Source organism: Momordica charantia (genome assembly GCF_013281855.1).
Source record: "Momordica charantia cultivar OHB3-1 chromosome 6 unlocalized genomic scaffold, Mcharantia_2.0 BLBB01000006.1, whole genome shotgun sequence".
In the NCBI taxonomy this organism is placed as follows: domain Eukaryota; kingdom Viridiplantae; phylum Streptophyta; class Magnoliopsida; order Cucurbitales; family Cucurbitaceae; genus Momordica; species Momordica charantia.
The window spans coordinates 30,119,572-30,141,460 of record NW_028275164.1 but is presented as its reverse complement, the minus strand read 5'-3'; the positions used below and the strand labels follow the sequence as shown (position 1 = coordinate 30,141,460).

The 21,889-nt window shown below is 31.0% G+C and overlaps 2 protein-coding genes across 2 annotated transcripts; both read left to right on the top strand.

The window, feature by feature from the left end:
• The first annotated feature begins 3,867 nt into the window (after positions 1–3,867).
• Positions 3,868–6,788, top strand: MSBP1 (membrane steroid binding protein 1). Its single transcript, XM_022303975.2, has 2 exons — positions 3,868–4,250; positions 6,125–6,788. The coding sequence occupies exons 1-2, from the start codon at positions 3,946–3,948 to the stop codon at positions 6,471–6,473; spliced, it is 654 nt and encodes a 217-aa protein (XP_022159667.1). The 5' UTR covers positions 3,868–3,945; the 3' UTR covers positions 6,474–6,788.
• An 8,706-nt stretch (positions 6,789–15,494) lies between these two features.
• LOC148211065 (WD repeat-containing protein RUP2-like) lies at positions 15,495–16,927 on the top strand. Its single transcript, XM_088125565.1, has one exon. It carries the CDS (start codon positions 15,565–15,567, stop codon positions 16,696–16,698), a length of 1,134 nt encoding a protein of 377 aa, XP_087981691.1. The 5' UTR covers positions 15,495–15,564; the 3' UTR covers positions 16,699–16,927.
• The last annotated feature ends 4,962 nt before the right edge of the window (positions 16,928–21,889 follow it).

Genomic DNA, 21,889 nt, shown 5'->3' with positions numbered 1-21,889 from the left:
CAAATTCAGTGATTATCTATTTGATAATTTTTTAAATTTTTTTGTAATCTAAAGGTGAAAATAGTGAAAATAACATTTTAATGTTCTTAATGTTATTTTAAATAATAATTATATAAAACTTATAATAGAAAATATGCTGATAAATTAATTAACAATATGTGAGATTTAACTAAAAGATTTAGTTGATAATTACCATTATTTTATTGTTTATGAATATATTAACTAAACACACATTTTGAACAACTTTTTAAACTGAATTGGATCCAACTCTTCAATATGCTACCAAACATAGGCCCACAAACACATAAAACATTCAACTCTACTCTGAATTGAATCTCTTGTTTTGAAATTTTTATTTTCAGATCAATAATTAAATTTATCCTAAAACTTTCAACTTTTTGTTTTCAAGTCATTGACCAAATTCATCCTTTATAAAATAACCACAGCGATGTTGTCATTTCACCTTTTTTTTTTTTTTATAAATTTATTTATAACTTCTGACATGTTTCAAAAGCTCCGATTACTTTCCAATAAACTCTATAGACAATTATCACATACATTATTATCCTTCTTCTTAAGATATATGTGAGTTCCGAGTCACATATTAGGCCTATAGCAAATAACAAGAAAAGAAAAAGGAATTAAATTGGATCCCATTTATTCAATTTGTCCCCACTTGAACATTTGTGATCATGATGCAAAAATCATGGAATATAAATAGAGTTTCCAAATCAATTAAAAAATCAATCAAAGCCCTCTGGGTATTAATTTCCTAAATTATTCAACACGGTTTAGGAATATAATGTTTAATAGCATTTAAATCCCCAACAAAACTCAATAATTATTTGTTCATTAAAATCAAATCAAAACCAAGACCCTAATTTTTCTCCCTATAAACACACTATAACATCATCCTAGCTCTAATTCTTCATAATCTTATTATCATGAAGATTATTTACAGGCTCCATTTTTTGTGTTTCATCTTTTTAGTTTTGTGCATCTGTGGCAGCTCCATCAACGGCTCTCCTTCACCGCCTACACGGCGTCGTTTCACGGCTGTTTCGGAGTTTCTGAGGAGCAAAGACGGCGCCAAGTTCACCGTTTCTCGTATTCTTGTTCCGGGAGGACCAGACCCACTTCATCATTGACGCGACGTCGTTTTTGTGTTTTCTTTTTTCTTTTTCTTTATTTTATTATTGTTAGAAATATGAGATTCAGACAAGACTATTTTATTACAGCTCTTGATCTCAAGGTTGTTCACTCAATCAGAATTCAGAATGTGTATCGAAATTAAATTTTAGGATATTGTGATTTGAGTTTATTGTAAGGTTTGATTTTTAATTAATATTTAAATAAAATGTGTTGCTCACTTTAACCATGAATGATATAGAGAGTAAATGATTTACAAGTCTAATGGAAGAAAAATGACTAACCTTGCATTGGAGTGATCCTGTAGTCGAGAAGGGGTTTAGAAGTGCCTCAACTATATCTTATGAATTTCATTCATTTCGGACTGGAAACTATTTTAGGAGAAGTTCGAATCCATTTCGTTCGGATATTGATCGGTCTTGCCTCTTTGTTTGAAGCTTTTGCCAGGAAGTGGTTGACTTGTTGAAGTTTTGCTTCCCCTAATTCGGGTGGACACATGGATTTTTATACCATGTCTGCTGATATCTATATTTAAAAAATATCCATTCATTAGAATCGGTGGGATGCTGTAGCTTTAAGAGATAATTCGTTGAATTATCTATTTTTTTAGTCTATTGCATTTTTCAATAGGTACTAATCTTTTATTTGGAAAAAAATATTGTTAATATTTTGAAGTTTTATATTTAACATTAATATGTGTCTTGCAAAATAACGTACAAAAATTAAAATAGGCAAATTATGTTAAATTAATATATAAATTATATGAATATTCGTAAGGGCATTTTGGTACATTACATAAATTTATAACATTCTGGACAACCTTATAAAATTACATACATGACAAACGTGGTTATCTAAAAATGTCAGACATCTAAAATTTTGGGCATATGAAAATTCCAGACATTTGAAGATATCAGACATCTACATCCTCGAAAAGCAAACGACCCCTATACCTATAATGTATCTTGAAATTTGTAGTATTTATAGACTTAATCAATCAATTTAATTTTAGATTGAAAATAGTTGATAAATTTTTTTTTTGTCAATTGTTAAGTTAATTTAATGCAAATTATATTTATATAATACAAGTTTCAACCTAAAGAAAGTAGTTTGATATCTTATCGGATTGACTAATACAATTTACATTTAGACATGAATAATTGTTAAATTTTATATTTCATTTTGGAGGTTAATAAGCATCTTATCTATTAAGCTAAATCCAAATTAACTTATATTTCAAATTTTAAATGGTATATATAAGTGGTATAAGAGAACAAGAAGGAAATTATTCAAGGAATAAAGAGATTTAGAAAACAAATTTGAAAATTAATGGTAGTTTAAAATTTGATGGAAAAAAATCTGATATTTTTTAAAATTTAAATTCTTGATATCATAACATGAAACATCAACTAACTTACTTTTTTTAGCGTAACAATTCTTGTTTATTTAGGTGGAAAATTCAAACTTAGAACCTTTTGTTATCTCTGGTATCAATTAATGAACTTAGTTCATGTTAAGTTTCAAAATTTTTCTTTAAAATAGGATTTAAATCAAGTGTCATAATTCCTCTATTATATATATATATATATGAAAGTGCAATAATTCCTTTTTTTTTCTTTTCATGAAACAAGTAATAATTCCTCTTAAATCTGACCAAACCCACCATAAAGTCTAAATAAAAGATATTATTTAAATGATTTTAACTATCATTTAATTTGCAGACTTGAAGCATAGTTCAAACCATACTCACAACTTTAAGCAAAAATCTCGATAATTTTAAAAGGAGTGTGCCTAGCGAAATATGCTCACAACAAGATATAATTTTTATTTTTTGTTATACAAAATTTCCTCTCAAACATTAAAAAGGAATTCTCTTAAATAAGTTCTCTCTGCCTAAAAAAAATATATAAATAATAAACATTCTTTTGGTTTTTTTTTTTAGTTAAGTTGAACAATATTTCGAGAGTTAAGCTTTCCATTTTTTACTTGGTCTTGACTAGGGGTAAGAATTGGTACCGAATCAATCCGATATGTGATGAAATAACTGAACTGATTCGAACCGAAAAATATTCAGTTCGATTTTTGGTTTTCAATAAAATCGAGTTTTTTTTTTCACCCGACCTAAAACAGCGTCGTCGCCATAAAAGTCTACTTCCCTTGAATTGAAGGCGAACCCCTCCAGATCACTTCCATCGAAAATCCACTTACTAATTTTATGTCCACATTATTGGTATTTTTTATATTTCTTGATTTTTTTCACCACATTGTTAATGTTGAACCTATGAATATATAAAAAATGTTGACATTAATTTTTTTTAGTACAACATGTGGAGATAGGGGTCGAACTTACAACATCTTAGTTAGATATATACACCAATTATCGTAGAGTTACGCTTGCTCTAATGACATTAAAATATATATATTTTTTAATATAACATGTGGCGGTGGAGAATCGAACTCACAACCTCATAATTAGAGGTACATATTAATTACTGCTCATTCTGCTGGATTTGGCCCAGTGACATTAAAATTAATACCCCGTTACAACCAACTAAAAAACATATATTTTAAATTTATTAAAAGCAAAAGCTTATGACACTTATGTGTGACCGAAATATATAGTAAGTTCGAAATTGAGATGATTTCTCAATGAAACAAAAAGGGAAAAAAATGTGCGGTGGAGATGGTACAAATTATTTAACGATAGCCATTGATCAAAGAGCTTAGGTTAGGTAGAAGCAGGAAAAAGCTGTTTACCTTTTCCTCTCGGATTCCTCCTCAGTCTCTCTAATCGCCATGGCTCTGCAAGTATGGGAGACGCTGAAGGAGGCGATCGTGGCCTACACAGGCCTCTCTCCCACCACTTTCTTCACAGTATTGGCTCTTGGCCTTGCAATTTACTATGTGATTTCTGGTTTCTTTGCTTCCTCCGACGCCGGATCCCGCTCTAGGGATATTGGGGAGCCGCTGCAGCCTCTGCCTCCGCCGGTTCAGCTCGGTGAGATTTCTGAGGAAGAGTTGAAGCAATACGACGGCTCCGATCCCAACAAGCCTCTTCTCATGGCTATCAAGGGCCAGATCTACGATGTATCTCAGAGCAGGTCTGTTGAGGGGTTTTCCTCTTTTTTTTTTTCCATAAAATTTCTCTCTGTTTTCGGATGATTTGTGGTTGGAAAATCATTGTGAAGTCAACGGCGGATTTTGGCTTCTCTGATCTGTGAAATCAGTCGTAGGTCAGCTGGCCTTAGGTTAACAGAAGTTTTTTCTCTTTGAACTTTGGGATTAATTAATCTAATACTCTGTATTGCCCACTGGCCACTACAGCTCTCCTTTGCAATTTGAAACTTGTTTTGGTCCTTCTGTGTTGAAACACTACCGATTTTTTTTGGGGGCTGTTTACAGATTCTCTCTTGTTTTCTGTTCTCGTGCTAATAGCCATCCATTGTCTGTTTGATGCAAATTATACTGAAAGAAGATTATTAATAGTTTCTGTACAAATTTTTTGGTTCTTTCATAGCATATATAACTAGGGGTGCAAACTGAAACCCGAATTCATTTCGGCTTAGATAGATACTAAGATGTTCAATGTTTGTGAGAATATTATGTTCCAAGAACCAAATAAGAAACTTCTTTGTTTTTGTGTTCTGTTGTTCAGTCCAAACTTTTTTGAGTATCTCTAAGTAGATTAGTGAGTTTAACATTTCATTCTTATTTGTCTGAATTTGAACCTTGATGTTTCTTTGTTCCTTCTTATAGCTGTAATTTGTAATGTATCTAGCTTTCAATATATTTATAAGGACCTGTCTATTGCTTTTTCCATTTAGATTACAGCCATGGTGTTTCGAGGATATAGAATTTGCATAGCATATGTAGTTCACAGAAGCAAGAGTTTTGTGTTTGTAAAGGGACCATAGACCAATTCCCCTTTTATTGGGATCGGAGAAGTTACTTGTAAATGTAAAATCACTCTTTACAAGCTCATGATTTTGGAAGAGAAAACAACGAGGAACTTTTTTTTTTTTCATTATGTGCTAAAAAGTAGAATTTTGCTTTTGTCCATAAACTTAAAGCAACAGTCCTCTTCTTTTATGATTTCTAATTTAAACACTTTAAAAAGTATATTTTTCTTTCTTTTATAAAAATGATTTTAGTTCAGACACTTGTTTTTTGAGTTATGTTTTCTTCACAGAAATTTTCCTCACAAGTTTGTTTGGTTGCACCATATCTAAAACTGATTATACAAATTCCAAATTATCATAAAATGATTCTACAAGTGATTTAAAACCAATTTAATCGTTTCAAAAGTGATTTTTTTGTTTTGTTTCCTAACACTCTAAATTATTTAAAGCGCACATGAAGTTAAACAAAACACACACCCTAAGTATACTTTTAGACCTGACATTCAAATTTATGTGATATTCTTTGGTTATCTGTCCCTATGAAGAGTTGCTCTCATTATGTAGACGTGAATATCCGATTCTTTGCAACCTCTCTCTCTCTCTCTCTCTCTCTCTCTCTCTCTCTCTCTCCATATTCTTTGGTTATCTGTCCCTATGAAGAGTTGCTCTCATTATGTAGACGTGAATATCCGATTCTTTGCAACCTCTCTCTCTCTCTCTCTCTCTCTCTCTCTCTCATATTCTTTGGTTATCTGTCCCTATGAAGAGTTGCTCTCATTATGTAGACGTGAATATCCGATTCTTTGCAACCTCTCTCTCTCTCTCTCTCTCTCTCTCTCTCTCCATATTCTTTGGTTATCTGTCCCTATGAAGAGTTGCTCTCATTATGTAGACGTGAATATCCGATTCTTTGCAACCGCTCTCTCTCTCTCTCTCTCTCTCTCTCTCTAACATATGTATTGTTCGGGGTGTAGACTCGTGTTTGCCCATGGTATCAATTTTCCATATATCTCTCTCGGTGGAGCTTCTATTTTCTAATTCCTTTGATATTGTCTTCTAACCCATTTTACTTGCAGGATGTTCTATGGACCTGGAGGGCCCTATGCCCTTTTTGCTGGAAAGGATGCCAGCAGAGCTCTTGCAAAAATGTCTTTTGAAGATAAAGATCTGACTGGCGATATCTCTGGTCTCGGTCCGTTCGAGCTTGATGCCTTGCAGGACTGGGAATACAAATTCATGAGCAAATATTCCAAAGTTGGGACACTCCAGAAGCCAGTAGCTGAAGCTGATGCCAATGCCGCACCTGCTGCTGCTGGTGAACCTGCAGAATCGACCACTGCAGAAGTTAGCAAGCCCGCCGAAGACAGTACCTCTGAATCTCGAGCTGTTAAAGCTGAAGATACCCCTGCTGCTAATGTCGAATAATATTTTGCAGACTGCAGAGCCCCCATCCGAAGGATATACGAGAAGAGAACGATGTATGCATGCTAGTGTTTCAGTAATCTTGTTTAATAGATATGTTAAATCTAGTTGTGTAGGATGATGTTATTACAGCTGGGGGGTAAGTCAAGACTTGGTTTATGTTTTACTCTTTGTTCAATAAACATCTGACAGTGAGATAGTATTTGATTTGGAAATGGGGTCCCTGAGGCTCTCTTCCCATTTTCTTTGATTTGATCTGATTGGAACTCAAAGTTCGAACAATGAATAACAATAAAAAGGAGAGAAGCAAGTAATGTATCTTAGAGCCTCCATTGAAATTGTTAGGAAACATCTTTCGATTCTTTTTTCCATTGTAAACGTCTAGCCAATTGGAACCTTCAACTTGTAGTCAGCTAGATCCTTAAAAGAAAGAGTGGGTTTCAAGTAACACGATATTAAAAGTTTGGTTGTTTTTCATGTTTAATTGTTCATTATGATTGCTGGCAATAGGTTTTAGCTAAGAATATCGTCAATTCAAATCATTTGTTGTTAGATTTTCTATTTCTAAATAACAAGTTTAACCAATAATTTCTTTTATTTTTTTAATAATTTTTAAAAAATCTTGGTCAAGTTTCAAAAGCTACCCAAAAAAAAAAAAAAAAAAAGAAACTGATTTCATAAGTTTTGTTTTTATGTAAATAATTTAGGTTATACCTGACAGTCTATTAACTTGGTGTGAACTTTAAACTGTAATTACACTTCTCAATCTTGATATAATACATTAATTAGTTTTAATACTCTATTATCAAAAAAAAAAAAAAAAAAGTTTCAACACTCATTCTTGCTACTTCCAAAACTTCCAAAGGTCTCGTCCAAATTGGTATAAGAGCCAATTTCATATCTCGTTAGAGTACTATACCAAGATTACATAGATAGATAATATGGAATTGCCTACCTAAACTTTTGATAATCCTATAATATTCTTATATCCTTAAGATTCACGAATTGCTATTACCTTCTATTCAATAGCGCATTGGTAGACCTCGTGTTTTATTAAAATTTTAATTCTATTAGAATAATAGAGCAATATTAAGAATTTTGGTAATAATTCTAAATTCTCTCGATGTCTAAATTAATCGATAAATTACTCTTATAGGACTCCTAACAATGGAAGTTCTATTCATAAAGAGCCTCAAGAAGACTATTTATATTAGTTCTCAATTTACCGTATCCATATATAATAAATAGTCAAGAAACTGTCAAAGCGAGCATAGCTCAACAGCATATAAGAAGTTGTGAGTTCGATCTCCTACCCCATGTTGTATTAAAAATAAATAAACAGCCAAGAAACTGAAATTACCAAAATAGAACGAAAACGTCCCTAATTAAGGTAGATGTAAAAAAAAAAAAGTTTTGATTTCATTCAAGATTCTTGTATAAAAAACCACCGAACAAACGGTTTCAATTAATAAAAATTATGAAACGGTTCATATGTTGCAATAAATTCGTAAATATGAAGAAAAATGTAAATTCCTACATATAGGATAGGTTCAAGTGGCAACCAAGCCTCTGTATATATTTGGATTAAATACCCCAATTTTATTAATGTATATTATTACGTGATAATAAAAGACATAAAATCTCAAATTCAATTCTTTCTATAATTGAATCAAACCTTGAAAATGGTCTAAAATAATTTAATTATTATCCAAATTTCTCAGTTTTATTATTAAGTAATCCAAATATAATTTATTCGTTAATACATTTTACTGTCAAATCTTTTCATTGATGTGAGATCTTAGGGAAGATCAGTTCGATTAAACTTATTTCTAGAATAACTTTTATCTGTTGAACGACGACCCTTTCACTCGGCACCACCGATAATATATCCGTGGTAGATCAACACATAGGTATCATAGTTACGTCAATATGGTAGATTAATACGGTAGATCAACACATATATATCATAGTTATGTCAATATGGTAGATTAATAAGGTAGATCAACACATAAATATTGCAGGTATATCAAAAGTATATCAAATTTCAGGCTATATTTGACGGTTTATAATTTGGGCCTCTATTTTTTTTTTAATGGCTATATTTGCAAAACTTGATGTTAAATTTGCTATTTTCTTTAATTTTTTTTTGTCAGAATTGCAAGTTCCCTCCTAATTATCCTAAAAAAATGTATTTAATAAAATTATATAAATTTTTTTTAATTGTTTGAATAAATTATATAAGATTTTAATTGTAATGAATTAGTAAAATAATAAAATTGAAGAATTAATAATAAATATTATATTTCATAAATCAAATATAAAGTCGTCACTAACAAAATTAATCATTTTTTACACAGCTTTATATTCTCAGTGGACCATATAAATACAAGATATAGTGACATGTTAATTTGAAATAATGGTATTTAATCATAATCAGACTTTTATGGGAACTAGTAAGAAACACGTGCGGTGCACGTTAAATTTCATAGTTTTTATTTCAATGTTTAAAAATCTAAAATTTAATTAAATAGTTAAAATTTATAATATAATTTAGTCTTTTTATCTCTAAATGTTTACCTCACCAAGTTCTTTCGTATTTTCAATGTTTATCTCATAAAACAACATCTCAATAATTCTCATCACTCACTGATGTAGTTAGTGTGACTAAATGTATTATTCTTCAATTACTTAAATTTTTTTTCTAAAAAAAAACACATATTCATGGATCTTTCATCTTTTTTTTCCCCTAAACATACCAATACATAAAAGTAAATACAACTTTGTTTCAATTTCTTATTTGAGTCATTGAAAAATAAAATGACAACAAAAAAAAGTGAGAGATAGAGATGCGTTCAGGGCAACCATTCTTTGCCATGTTTGAGTTCCGGTCCAATTCCTTGCCCTAGCTCGCCGGGAATGCCAACCGCAATCATGTTCCGATGGATTGCTCCGGTTATTTTCATCACACGACGATCACCTTACCAAGGAGGAGGTCATTGAGAGAGTCCTCACGGTTACCAAGTGTCATCCTAAAGTGGATCCGTCCAAGGTGATTCAATCTTATCACTCATTTTCACTTTCCTTTTTCTAGTTGATTGAGTCGTTTGGAAAAAAATAACTAAAAAAGTTGAATATTCAATCAAACAATCTAACTAAATATAAGAAAATACAAGACATTGACTAAAAGAGAAAATTTACATATCGAAAGAGAAAAGAAACTCAAGTTTTGATGAAGAAAATGTTGGGAGAGAGAGTAAGAAAAAATTCTTTATATAGTTGTAGAAAATAAAAAGTTATGAAACTTTTGAAATTTTTATTATTTATAATTCAAAATAAGTTATAACTTTTTAACATAGAAATAAAGAGATAAAATCCTCCCTATTCTAATTATTTATATTCTAACAGGGAGAGTTTATTAGAAAGAGAAAATTAATTTGAGAAATGTAAAATTTGTGACGATGGGGATTAAATATTTTAAAAGAAATGAAAAAAAGAAGGGAAGTGGCGTGAGAGGGAGAGAAATGGGGGAGTGAGAGAGAAAATTTTATATTTAAAAGACAAAATTACCCTCAAAATATCTATAGGAATGTTGAAATTAAAAGGGTAAAATAGGGAGAAAAAGTTTCTCCTCACAACCCCTTTTATATATACTATAGATAAATAATATTTACATATATTTATGAAGTTATCCAAAAAATAACTAGTTAATTATAATTATTGAAAATGATTTTTAAACTAAATATAATTTAACTAATTAAATTAATGCTGTGTAAAAAACTAATTAAATATATTTAAGATATTATTAATTAAATAATTAATTAACAATTTCATTAAATAAGTCATTGCATTCATTTAGTAAATTTTTGTTAGTAAAAATTAATTATATATTTACTAGTTTACTCAAATTAAATAATTATTATAAATATATATATATTCAAAAAGAAAAAGAAAAAAATGAACGAAAATAAGGGACAAAGAGAAAACCCATACTTTTGTAAGGGTATATATATATTTTTAAGGTTTTTAATTACCTATAAAAGATAATATATTTTCCCAAGATTTTTAAATATTAGTTGATATAAACAAATAAGTAAACTTATCAAAATAAGTAATAAATAAAAATAAATAGGTAAATATATATATATATATATATATATATATATATATATATATATATATATACACTTTTTTTCCAAAGGTTTTTTAACAAAGGTGGAACGTTTTCAAAAGTTTTTAACGGCCTTTTATAAAATGTGGATATTTTCAAAAGTTTTTTAATAGCCTTGATAAAAGGTGAATATTTTTTAAAGTTTTTTTTTTTTTCAATTACCTTTGGATATTTTTTAAAGGATCTTAAAATACATTCCATAAAAGATAATAGATTTTTAAATATTTGTTAATAAATATATTATTTTTCAAAACCTTTTGGGGTCGATACACTAAATTTTTATTTTTTTTTATATAAGACAAAATTATTAAGTAGGTTAAAATTATCGATTAATTTAGTTTTAATTTGATCATTTTAGTTGAAATACAATGTGGTTTTCTTATGATATTGTTCGAAACTCACAAATTATCCACACTACAGAGTTTCCCATTTGAATACATGACATTTAGTTAATAGTTTTCATTTATGTGTAACACTCTTAATTGACTAATATATTAAGATTTAGGGAAGGAGTAAAAAAGATTAGGCAAAGCGGGAGTTTCTAAGGGAGTAAAAACCCATTTAAAAAGGTTCGACGAGCTTTAGAAGGAATTCCAGAGGACTCTTTGCGAGAATTTAGAAATAAAATGGTTTAAATCGAGAAAGGCCTTCGAAATGAAACAACTTTGACTATCGATTTAATAAAAAACATTCACCAACTTACGAGTTGGCGAAACAAGAACTTCATGAATCATGTGAGAGTCGAAGCCCCAAAAAGGAAAATTAAGCATTTTTTCTTACAGCAGATCAAGCTAGTTTTCCTCGGAGATAGAAAATTCACTCGTCGATCAAATCAAGTCTCAACCCAAACCATAAGAATCAAATGGAACGTAACGTAGGCGGGTTGGAAAGAATATGTATTTTGAGGTGTATAAAAAGAGTAAATTAGAAGGGTCCACGTAGAAAGTAGAGAAGAAAGAGAGGTTAAGAGTAGCCAAAAGCAAAAGTAGAGTTGTGGATTTGGCGTAAGCCACGTAAAGAGAAGGGCCACAGCAATGGTGAGCCACAAACATATAATATTTTGAATCCAAATCCACAGAAATAACACAAAGACCAATACTATACCACTTCTTCATTTTGTATAAAAATGAGGCACACAACCCACCACCATGCACTACATTTATTGTCCCACATCGCCCATCTCCATTATCGGGCAAAGAATAATTGTAAATGCATGGTATGTTTAACAGTGTATTGATTTTGGAATTTAAGGTCAAAAAGTTTTTTTTTTTTTTTTTAAATGCATGCAACCAAATAAATTTGTTACTAAAATCTCCTTTAACAAAATATCAAATTTGTTTTAAAACACTATTTCAAAAAATGATTGTCCAAAAAGTGACTTTGAAATGATTGATACACTATTGTAGTTAAGCACTCGAAAGATCATGATGACCACTATAAGAATTAGTAATTCCTATGTGTTTTCTGTTACTAAATGTTGCAGGGTCAGACGGTTGTTCCGTGAAATTAGTCGAGATGGAAATAAGTTGACATGAACACACTCACATATATCAAAAGAAGAAAAAAAAATACTCGAAAGATGATTAACTAAGAAAAAGTACTTTAGACTAAAAGTATATACCAAATTCAGGAACGAATGACGAATTTGTAGGCTAAATAAATTCCCATTAGATACTAGCCAATGAAAACCTACAAAATTCATAAAGCATTTTTCCATGAAAATATTGATGGAAAAATCGATAAAATGTTGATGTTGATGGATATTTCTGTAAAAGTTAGAAATATAAAAAAATCATAAAAAGATTTAAATTAACAAATAAACATTTTCTTATTTCTAAAATAATTAATATTAATAATATGGATCTATAAGTGACATTTTGTTGATTTGTTTTCTTATTTTGTCGATTTTCACCATGATGAAAATGTCGATTCATTACTCATGTTGATGTCGATCCTATGAAAACATGGATATGTCGATGAAAATATCGATATATCGATATGTCGATGAATATTTAGAACTATATTGCCTTTTTAAGTCACCTCATATTTGGCTGAATTGTCGAGATGATAGGCAAATAAGGATGTCTAATTAAGTTGCTGAAATCATTGAACTGAAATTGTGTTCTCACACCTTCTCTACACGACAAAACATATGTGCTATTTAGGATTGATTCGATATGTATTTAAAAATAGTGATATTTGGCAAATTAAGTAAAAGGCCTATTTAGGGATGATTTTAGAAAAAAAAGATCTCATGATAATTGATTTCTGATTTTTATATAATTATTTTAATATTTGATTAATAATTTTTCAAGTGATTTTTATATAATTAAAAGTGATTTTGAATGGTTAATATTTTAAGTTTAAATAGAGAATTTGACATAAGTAGTTAGAGAGGAAAGTAAGATGACTAATATAGGAAAATACTTGCCTACTCGACAATGAGGAGAAATATTATCCTCCACATCAATAAATATATTTGGCTACTCATTATTATTTAAAAAAGTTTTTGTTTCTGCAATTCTCTTAGTTGTCAAACATTTAATGAAACAAAAAAAATCGTCCTCACCCTAAACCCTAAACCGATCGATCGACCTGATCGATTGGTTGACTAGAGAAAATGAAACAAAAAAATCATCAACTTCTAGACCAAGGTGATCAGTTTAAGCATGTAATCAACGTCAACGGACCGATGGACACCCCTAGTTGAAAATCATTTTAAAAATTTTAAAATATATTAAGATACTTTTAAAGGAATCACTTCATTAGTATTTTTTAGAAAAAAAAGAAGAAAACAGGCTAAAAAACACTAATCTCAAAGCTATCTTAGATATTCTACAAGTTTTATGATATCCAAATATATAAAGTTGAATAATTATCTTGTAAAATGAATCAAATGCTTGTATAAATTAATTTGAAGAGTAAAAAATAGTAAAAATATTATTAGGAAAACACAGATAAAATCTAGCTTCCAGAATTATTATCAAAAGAATAAAAGAAAGAAAAAAAGACTCAAATGGTCGGAAAAAGAATAACGGCATAAAGCAACCTGTGCTGTGAATAGGGTGGAGATTCCTTTCAATTACAACTTTATAAACTTTTTTTTTCCCAAAATAATATTCCCAAACAACACTACTATATTAAATTTCCATTGTTATGGAAATTTTGTATGTTCATCAGCTCTGACATTAACATCAAAATTGAATCGACATTTTCATTATATCATTAGAAAAACGAAAAAATATATTAAAAAATTATCAACAAAATATGATCATAAAATTAGTAATAAGATTATTTTAACTTATTCAAAAAGTGTTAAATTCTTATTTGTTAATTTAAATATTTTTTAAAAGATTAGAATTTTGAATTCCTTCACTCTCCTTGTTAAAATAAATAAAATACTCATTGATCAATTCAACCAAATATTCTTATCTATTTAGAGGTTAAAAGTTCAAATTTCTCTCATTCACCCGTTAAAATAAAAGTTGTCAGTTTGGCTTATAAACTTTTTTTTAAAAAAAAAAATCAATTATATCCTTCAACCTTCAACCTTCAACCTTGAATTTTGATTTTTTGTATTTTCTATCGTTTAACACAATTAATTAAACAATAACGTGACAGGCGTGGTAGATAAAATTGGTTGATTTAGCGCTGATAGAAATAAGTAAAGCGGGCCAAACAAAAACAGTGATCGCATGCATGTGAAATAATATATACCTTTTTTATGTAATACATTAAATCTTTTTACGGTCAAAGCGAGCAAAGATCAGCGGTAATTGACATATATTTCCAACTAAGAGGTTGATAATTGACATATAATCTCTTCAAAATATAACAATTTAAAATTAAAAGGTTAAAATACCATTTTGGTTACTTTGGCCTGTATATTTTTTAAATTTTATTTTGATTCCTTATATTTTCAAAATATTAGTTTTGATCTTTGTACTTTTAAATAGTGATCATTTTGGTTCTTATTTGAAAATTTTAAAATAAATTTTATGTATAATGATAACTCTTTAATATAACATTATGGTTACATTTCAATAAATATGTTGAGTATAATATCATGTTGAAATTAAGGTAGAAAAAATGATATTAAAAATAAAATTAAGGGACCAAAATCATCACTTTTTAAAAGTAGAGGATCAAAACAAACATTTCGAAAGTACAAGAATTAAAATGAACCAAAGCTCTTATAGAGACAAGAATGAACATTTTGAAAATAGATGGAACAAAATGAACCAAGCTCAAAGTATAGGGACCAAAATAGTATTTTAACCAAATTAAAAATATGACTAGAGACCTTTTAAAATGAAACGCTAATTAAATATATAATTAATTTGAGTTTACTTTACCTCGAAAAATATTTTGTTTTATGAAACATTTATGGTTTAAATATTTCTATAGAAGTAACAATTTAGTCTCTAAACTTTTATATATATATCAATTTAGTCCGTGTAGTGCTAGTTAAAATTCTCCTTGATAGAGTGAAGGTTCCTAAATATGTAAATTTGAAAGTTGTTCAATTAACAAAATTTATTTTTAAAGTACACATACTAAATTATTTCGCATCAAAACTTCAAGTTAGACTAAATTATTACGATGAATATCTATAAAGAATTGTGCTCTGTACGTCAAGTTTTGGTTAAGCAACAGTGACTTACAAGCAAAAGAGGTAGAATTTCCAAATTTGGATGACAAGAAAAAAGCTTTCCAAAATTTTGCCCTTAATTGGAGTTATAAAAGAAAATTGGAAAAGTAGGTGGTGGATGGAAGAAAAGGAGGAAGAAGAAGAAAGATGAAGACTGTATTTATCCACATCACACACACATGAAAATATAAATAAATAATTAAATAAAAAAAACCAAGATTTGGTTCAAATTTTGATAGCCCTTAATTCCCTTTTCCACTCCTTATGAATGGGAAATGAAAAACTTCTCCTCTCTCCAAAACCAAATTCCAGAATCAGAATTTGCCAAAGAAAAAGGAAATCATCACAATTCTTCACAACAACATGAAACGACGCCGCTCAGATGCGAATGGGACATCAATCTCGTCGCCGCCGTGTCTTCCTCCGCCATTGGCGCCGCCTCCGACACCCTCGGCGCCATCGAATTCGACCCCTCCGATTCCCTCCTCGCCACCGGCGGAATCGCCAGAAAGATCAGAGGTTACCGTCTTAATTCCCTCTTGCCGGAGGATCAAAACGGCGTCGCTCTATTGGACCACGGCAGCGCGTGCGAATTCTGTATCTGTACTCCGGCCAAGCTCAGTAGCCTCCGCTGGAAACCCGCCGCCCGGGTCTTGGGCTCCGGCGACTACGACGGCGTCGTCATGGAGTACGATCTCGACCGGAAGGTGCCGGTCTTCGAGCGGGACGAGCACGGCGGCCGGCGCGTCTGGAGCGTGGACTACTCGCCGGCGGATCCGGTGGTCGGCGCTTCCGGGTCGGACGACGGGACGGTGCAAATGTGGGACACGCGCTGCGACGGCGGGCACTGCGTGGCGGTGGTGCAGCCGAGCGTCGTTCGGAGTCCGGTCTGCTGCGTGGAGTTCAACCCCTTCGGCGGCGCGTTGATGGCCGTGGGCTGCGCCGACCGGAAGGCGTACGGGTACGACCGCCGGAAAATGACCGACCCGGTTCTGGTATTCGACGGGCACGCCAAAACCGTGACCTACGTTAAATTCCTCGACGGCCGGACGGTGGTGTCCGCCTCAACGGACGGCTGCCTGAAGCTGTGGAACACGGACGACACGGCGGCACGTGTGGTCCGCACGTACGAGGGGCACGTGAACAGCAGGAGCTTCGTGGGACTATCCGTTTGGAGAAGCGGGGGCCTAATCGGGTGCGGGTCGGAAAACGGGCGGGTGTTCGTGTACGACAAGAGGTGGGGGGACCCGATATGGGTCCAAGAGTTCAATCCGGTGGATCGGGTCGGGTTGGTGAGTAGCGTGTGCTGGAGGCAAGTGGGGGAAAACGAATGCACGCTGGTGGCTGGAGGATCGGATGGCGCTTTGCAAGTTTTTGTCGGACAGAGGAGAAAGCCGTTTTGCCAATAATTCCCAGATCTCGCATTTTAACCACACGATTTTACTTGCTAGCTTTAGCTAGGAGAGGACCGGTTACTGCTTTTCATTTTTATACTTGGATGACATTAATTTTTTTTTTTTTTTTTATGTACTAATAAACATATGTCACACTGAAAGAGTTGTTTTTCCCTTTTTATTTTTATTCCTAGTCGTCGGACTCACAAATTTTTTGTATTTATAATATTACAATTACTCTTTATTAGTTGAGTTATGCTTTGGTTGGTACACATCATTTTATTATAAAAGAGGTTTAACTTATACTTTATGTTATCGGATAAATTAAATGTGACATTCGTCCAAGCTCCAATCGAGCCACATGGATAGAGTCCAAAAAAAATGGACAAACCAGGTTAAGGTAGAGCACATCGGGCCCACCATCGGTTTGAGGGGCCGAGCGCACCTAGGCAACTCACACGATCGAGACAGTGAGCGAGCACATTACGTGCGATCATGACAACGCTCCAGAGGATCGCCTAAGAGGCCATTATCGCGCCCTTGTTTTTGCAATACATAAAGGGATGGAGAAATGTCGTTGGTCCCCCACGATCCCTAGCACGACATTCCGCCCTATGTGCTTGTCTCACCTTCCAAAACGTTCCCACCCTCGCATATATAAGGGGAAGAAACTCTAATCGAAGTAAGTCGAAATTTCCAATACGACACATTGTAAGAATTCGATACACACTCACTTGAAAGCTTTCAAGTGGACTCTCATCTCGAGATAACTGGTTCCTTACTCTACTTATCATCCCGTTTGCTCCCATTCTTGAGTTCTAACTAAAGCATCAGAGTGTATCTGACAAAACACCATATTAGTGCTAGATTTCTGTGGGCAGGTAATCTAGAGATAGGAGACGAAGACGTACGTGACACCTATGTGGCACTCACCCAAAAATCAAACATCACCACTTTATTTCGTGAACTTTCTTGTTTATTCTATTCAAATACCTGTATGTTTTTTAAAGGTTAAGGTGAAGAAACACAAAAATTCAACAAATGTAAAGATCATATACCCACTTTAAAAGTCTAAGCTCTTATACCATATAATGTGAACAATGTAGGTAAAATGGCTTGCGCAGTCATAGCTTTCATAATCTATGACCAAGAGGCAAAGGGCAACAAGTTACTTGCTCAAGATTTAAAACTTGAATAATATAATGTTTACAAGGATCGACGTGAAGAACGACTAAGACATTGAATTGCAAAACAAGTGTTCACTTAAAAGGTTAACATAAAGATTACCAGAGATAACTTAACTAAAATCTTCCCAAATCACTTTAATCGTCGAGGAATAATGAACCATCAATTGTTTCCAAAAATGTGAATATTATCTTCACGAGCGTTTTTCATCCACTTTCTGATCCTTACAGTACCTCACCCACTGATTTTCGAATTATATATATATCGTCCATTTTCAATTATTCTTCCCAATCCACTAGTTTTCAATTTTCCGTCGACGTCTGGCATTTCAAACACAAACACGATTACCTGATGTCGGAGTGAGCTTGGTGTGGAAGACCGTAACAAAGAAGCAAATACTCTAATACATACTTAAGTGAAGCGATATATAGGGTCTCAAACTGAGGTTTAGATTGCGTACCTAATGTCAGAGTGACACTACTAGCTAGCACCTTCCACCCACTGGGATTTTGACCGAGCTATTAGGTCACCTCTGGTGGAACTTCTTCGTATTTTCAGGATTTTAAGGAAAGATACTTTGCATACCGCTCTTTCTTAGCTCTCCATGTGGTAAGTCTATTTTACCCTCCAACACATTTCATGTCAACACAATTGAAGCTCCAATCATTAAACAACATCAACCATATCAATAACGTGTTGATGAGAGAGAGAGTGTTGACGTCAAACCAATTTGCTTTCGCAAACAACGGTCTAGCCGAGGCTTGATTTGAATGGTTGATTTTTTTTAGTTAAATTTTAACCACAGACTTTTTGATATACGCTCCATATGCTTTGTAATGTTAAATAATACAATTATCTATTTTTTAGTCGATATATGATGTTGTGAATGATCTGAAGTTACTGACATGAAGTATATTTTAGGTATATGCGACGTATACTTTGTAATGTTAAATAATAATACTTCAATGATATTATTATGAATTATATGTAAGTTCCTACTATGGTCATATTTTGGGTACACGAAGTTTCTTACTAATATATAATATATATTTTGAATACTTCATTTGTTTTCTAGCCAGATTACAGTGTGATGAATTATAATTTATTGATATGGGAGCATATTTTAGGCATATGTTGCATATATTTTTTAATATGTTAAATAATACTATTATGTGACAGCTTACAATATATGAAATATATTTTGGATATATGCTGAATATATCTTGTTTTAATATACTCCATATTATTATACTTGAGATATTGCTTCTGGCCAGAAAAACAAAAATTTCAACATAAATTACCGGAAAATAATGTAAAAAAATATAGTCGAAAACGCAAAATAAAGCCAAGAAATTTCTACCGAAGAATGATGTCCATGATAGTTGCTAGCAATGCAGGGAAAAAGATGATAAATAAATTCAGTAACGATTTTTGCCAGAAAACAAACAAACGATAATGATTTTTGCCAAAAAAATGTGTATAAAATATAGAATAAAGAAAAAAAAAAGAATGACGTTTGTTGAAAAAATAAATGGAAAGAAAATAAGTTAATAAAGAAATCCATGAAATTAATTGTCATTAATTAATAAGATTTGAAATTTAAAATATTAATCATTAATAAATATATTTGCGTTAATAAAAATTAAATTATTAAGAAAGTATAAATTAAAATCTCATAATGTGGTACGAAAATCATAAATGAAGTATTTTGATAACAAAAACTTTATTTAGAAATCTAAGAGTGTAAATAATCATAGAATCAGACATTCGTAAAATATTAAGTCTAAAATCTCATGGGCCTACTAACTTATTGGGCCACGTCTTATAGTCCATATGTTGACTTGGATCACTACTTCTCTCATAGCTTGTAGTTTTCTTGGCCTCGGAACAATGTAATTCGGATTTTGTTTAGTGAAAATCTGTTTACATTTTTTTTTGAGATTTTGTTTTTCAGATTCTATGATTCAAATAGTAAAAATTGTGACAAAAATCTAGAAAGAGAACAAGGAGATCTCTGAAAAGGGAAGACATGGAAGTAGAAGTTGAAATGTTGAAGAGGATTGATAGGGGTAAGAATTCCTAGAAGAGTCTCGAAGGTCATTTTGTCATCAGCGGAGAAGCATAGGATTCTACATCCATATCATAAGTGCAAAAATTATCTCCAAGGTCATTGAGAAATATCTTCTTATGTCGTTGTCGATTGATTAGTACTTTTTTTTTTTAACCAGGTGCCCTTAACTCCAAGTTTCTGTCCGACTGGTGTGCTTCCTGCCCGCGAGGAAAGAAAGAAGAGCAACAGGTTGAGTTCAGATTTTACTGTTTGCAATATGGGAGCGAATTACGCGTTTTCTTATGTTGAGAGCTTCTCATACTCTTATAGAAGCCCTATCCACTCCCCGCCCGGGAAGGTGAATTAAAGAAAGGTAGCTTGCTTTTTTCTTGGACTGATGGTAGCTACGGAGCTTGTAAAGGAGTTGTGAATACTGTTGTACGAACATCAGATGCTGGATATCTTACACGCAAACTTACAACATTTTTAATTTTTAAGGATTTTCATATTTTGAATTTGAAACTTTGAAATCCAGAATTACATTTAAAAAAAAAAACTTTGATATTTCATATTATAAATTCATTTCATTTTAATTAAACTTAAAAAATATAAAATATAAAACATTAAAAAATTATAAAATATTGTAGAGTAATAATGTTACAAAATTTGTAACATATACATTAATAAATAATAAATATTATTTTAGATGGAGCTAAATATTTAATTACTTTACAAATATATTATTAAAATTTTTTTACATTGAGACTCAATTTGAATCTACTATCAAATGCAACATTCAAAAATATTAAAAACATGGAATATAACCTTGTTTTTCATTAAATTCTTTATTTTCAGATCACCAAGATTCTTATTTTATGGTAAAAATTGACTCAACTGGTCCCATCCTACTTAAAAATTGATGTATTTCCTTGAATAAATCCATTATACTTTGAGGTTAATTGGAGCTAATTCACATTCATCAGAAAGTAAGAAATAAGACACCATCTAGACATTTACTTACCAGAAATCAAATGATAAGTCATTCGAACGAAATCAATCAAAAATGTAAATTTTATTTTTTGGCGTTGTGTACTAAAAATATTATTACTAAATTTTTCTAGAACTAGAATCGGAAGAATTAGATATATAACAATTATTAGAATAATATATAATTTTTAATTTCTAATTAATTATAAATACATTAATTTAGAAATATCCTAATATTATTTTTAATTAAAATACTAATTTATTTTAATTTACTTTGTTACTATTTTATTGATATTAAATATTTTTTATTATATCAATTTATTTAATAATAACAAACAAACAATTAATTAATTAAAATTACGTTAACTAAAAAATTTATATAAATTTTATTAGAACAAACATCGTTAATGTAAAATATCAATAAATTTTAATTTTATAATAATAATAACAAATTCTATTTTAAAATTTTTATTGATATTAATTAATAATAACAAAGTATAAGTAAACAATTGATAAATTAAATAGAAATTTATACAATTTTATAATAAAATCAAATCAACTCATTAAAGTTCGATAATTTTGTTTTACTAAAAGAAAAAGGATTAATAATAAAAATAAACAAAGAAAGAAAGAAAAATTATTAGTAGCAAAAATAAACAAAAGAAAGTTTAAAATAATAAAATAATATATTAAAAATTCATGATTTGATTTTTCTGTAAAGTAAATGAGGTTGAAGTGGTGGAACTGATATCTATTTAGCAATGGTCAGATTAACAAAAATGTTTGGAGCTAGATTTCGGTTGAGTACTCAAATAATGTTTTTTTTACTACAACACATGAGGGTGGGATTGAATTCACACTTTTTTTTGTTAGAGATATATGTTAATTATCGTAGAACTATATTCACTTCTGAACATATACTCAAATAATGTTATTTAATGTTGAAAGAAAAAAGAAATACTTTATTTTATTTTTCTCATAGCC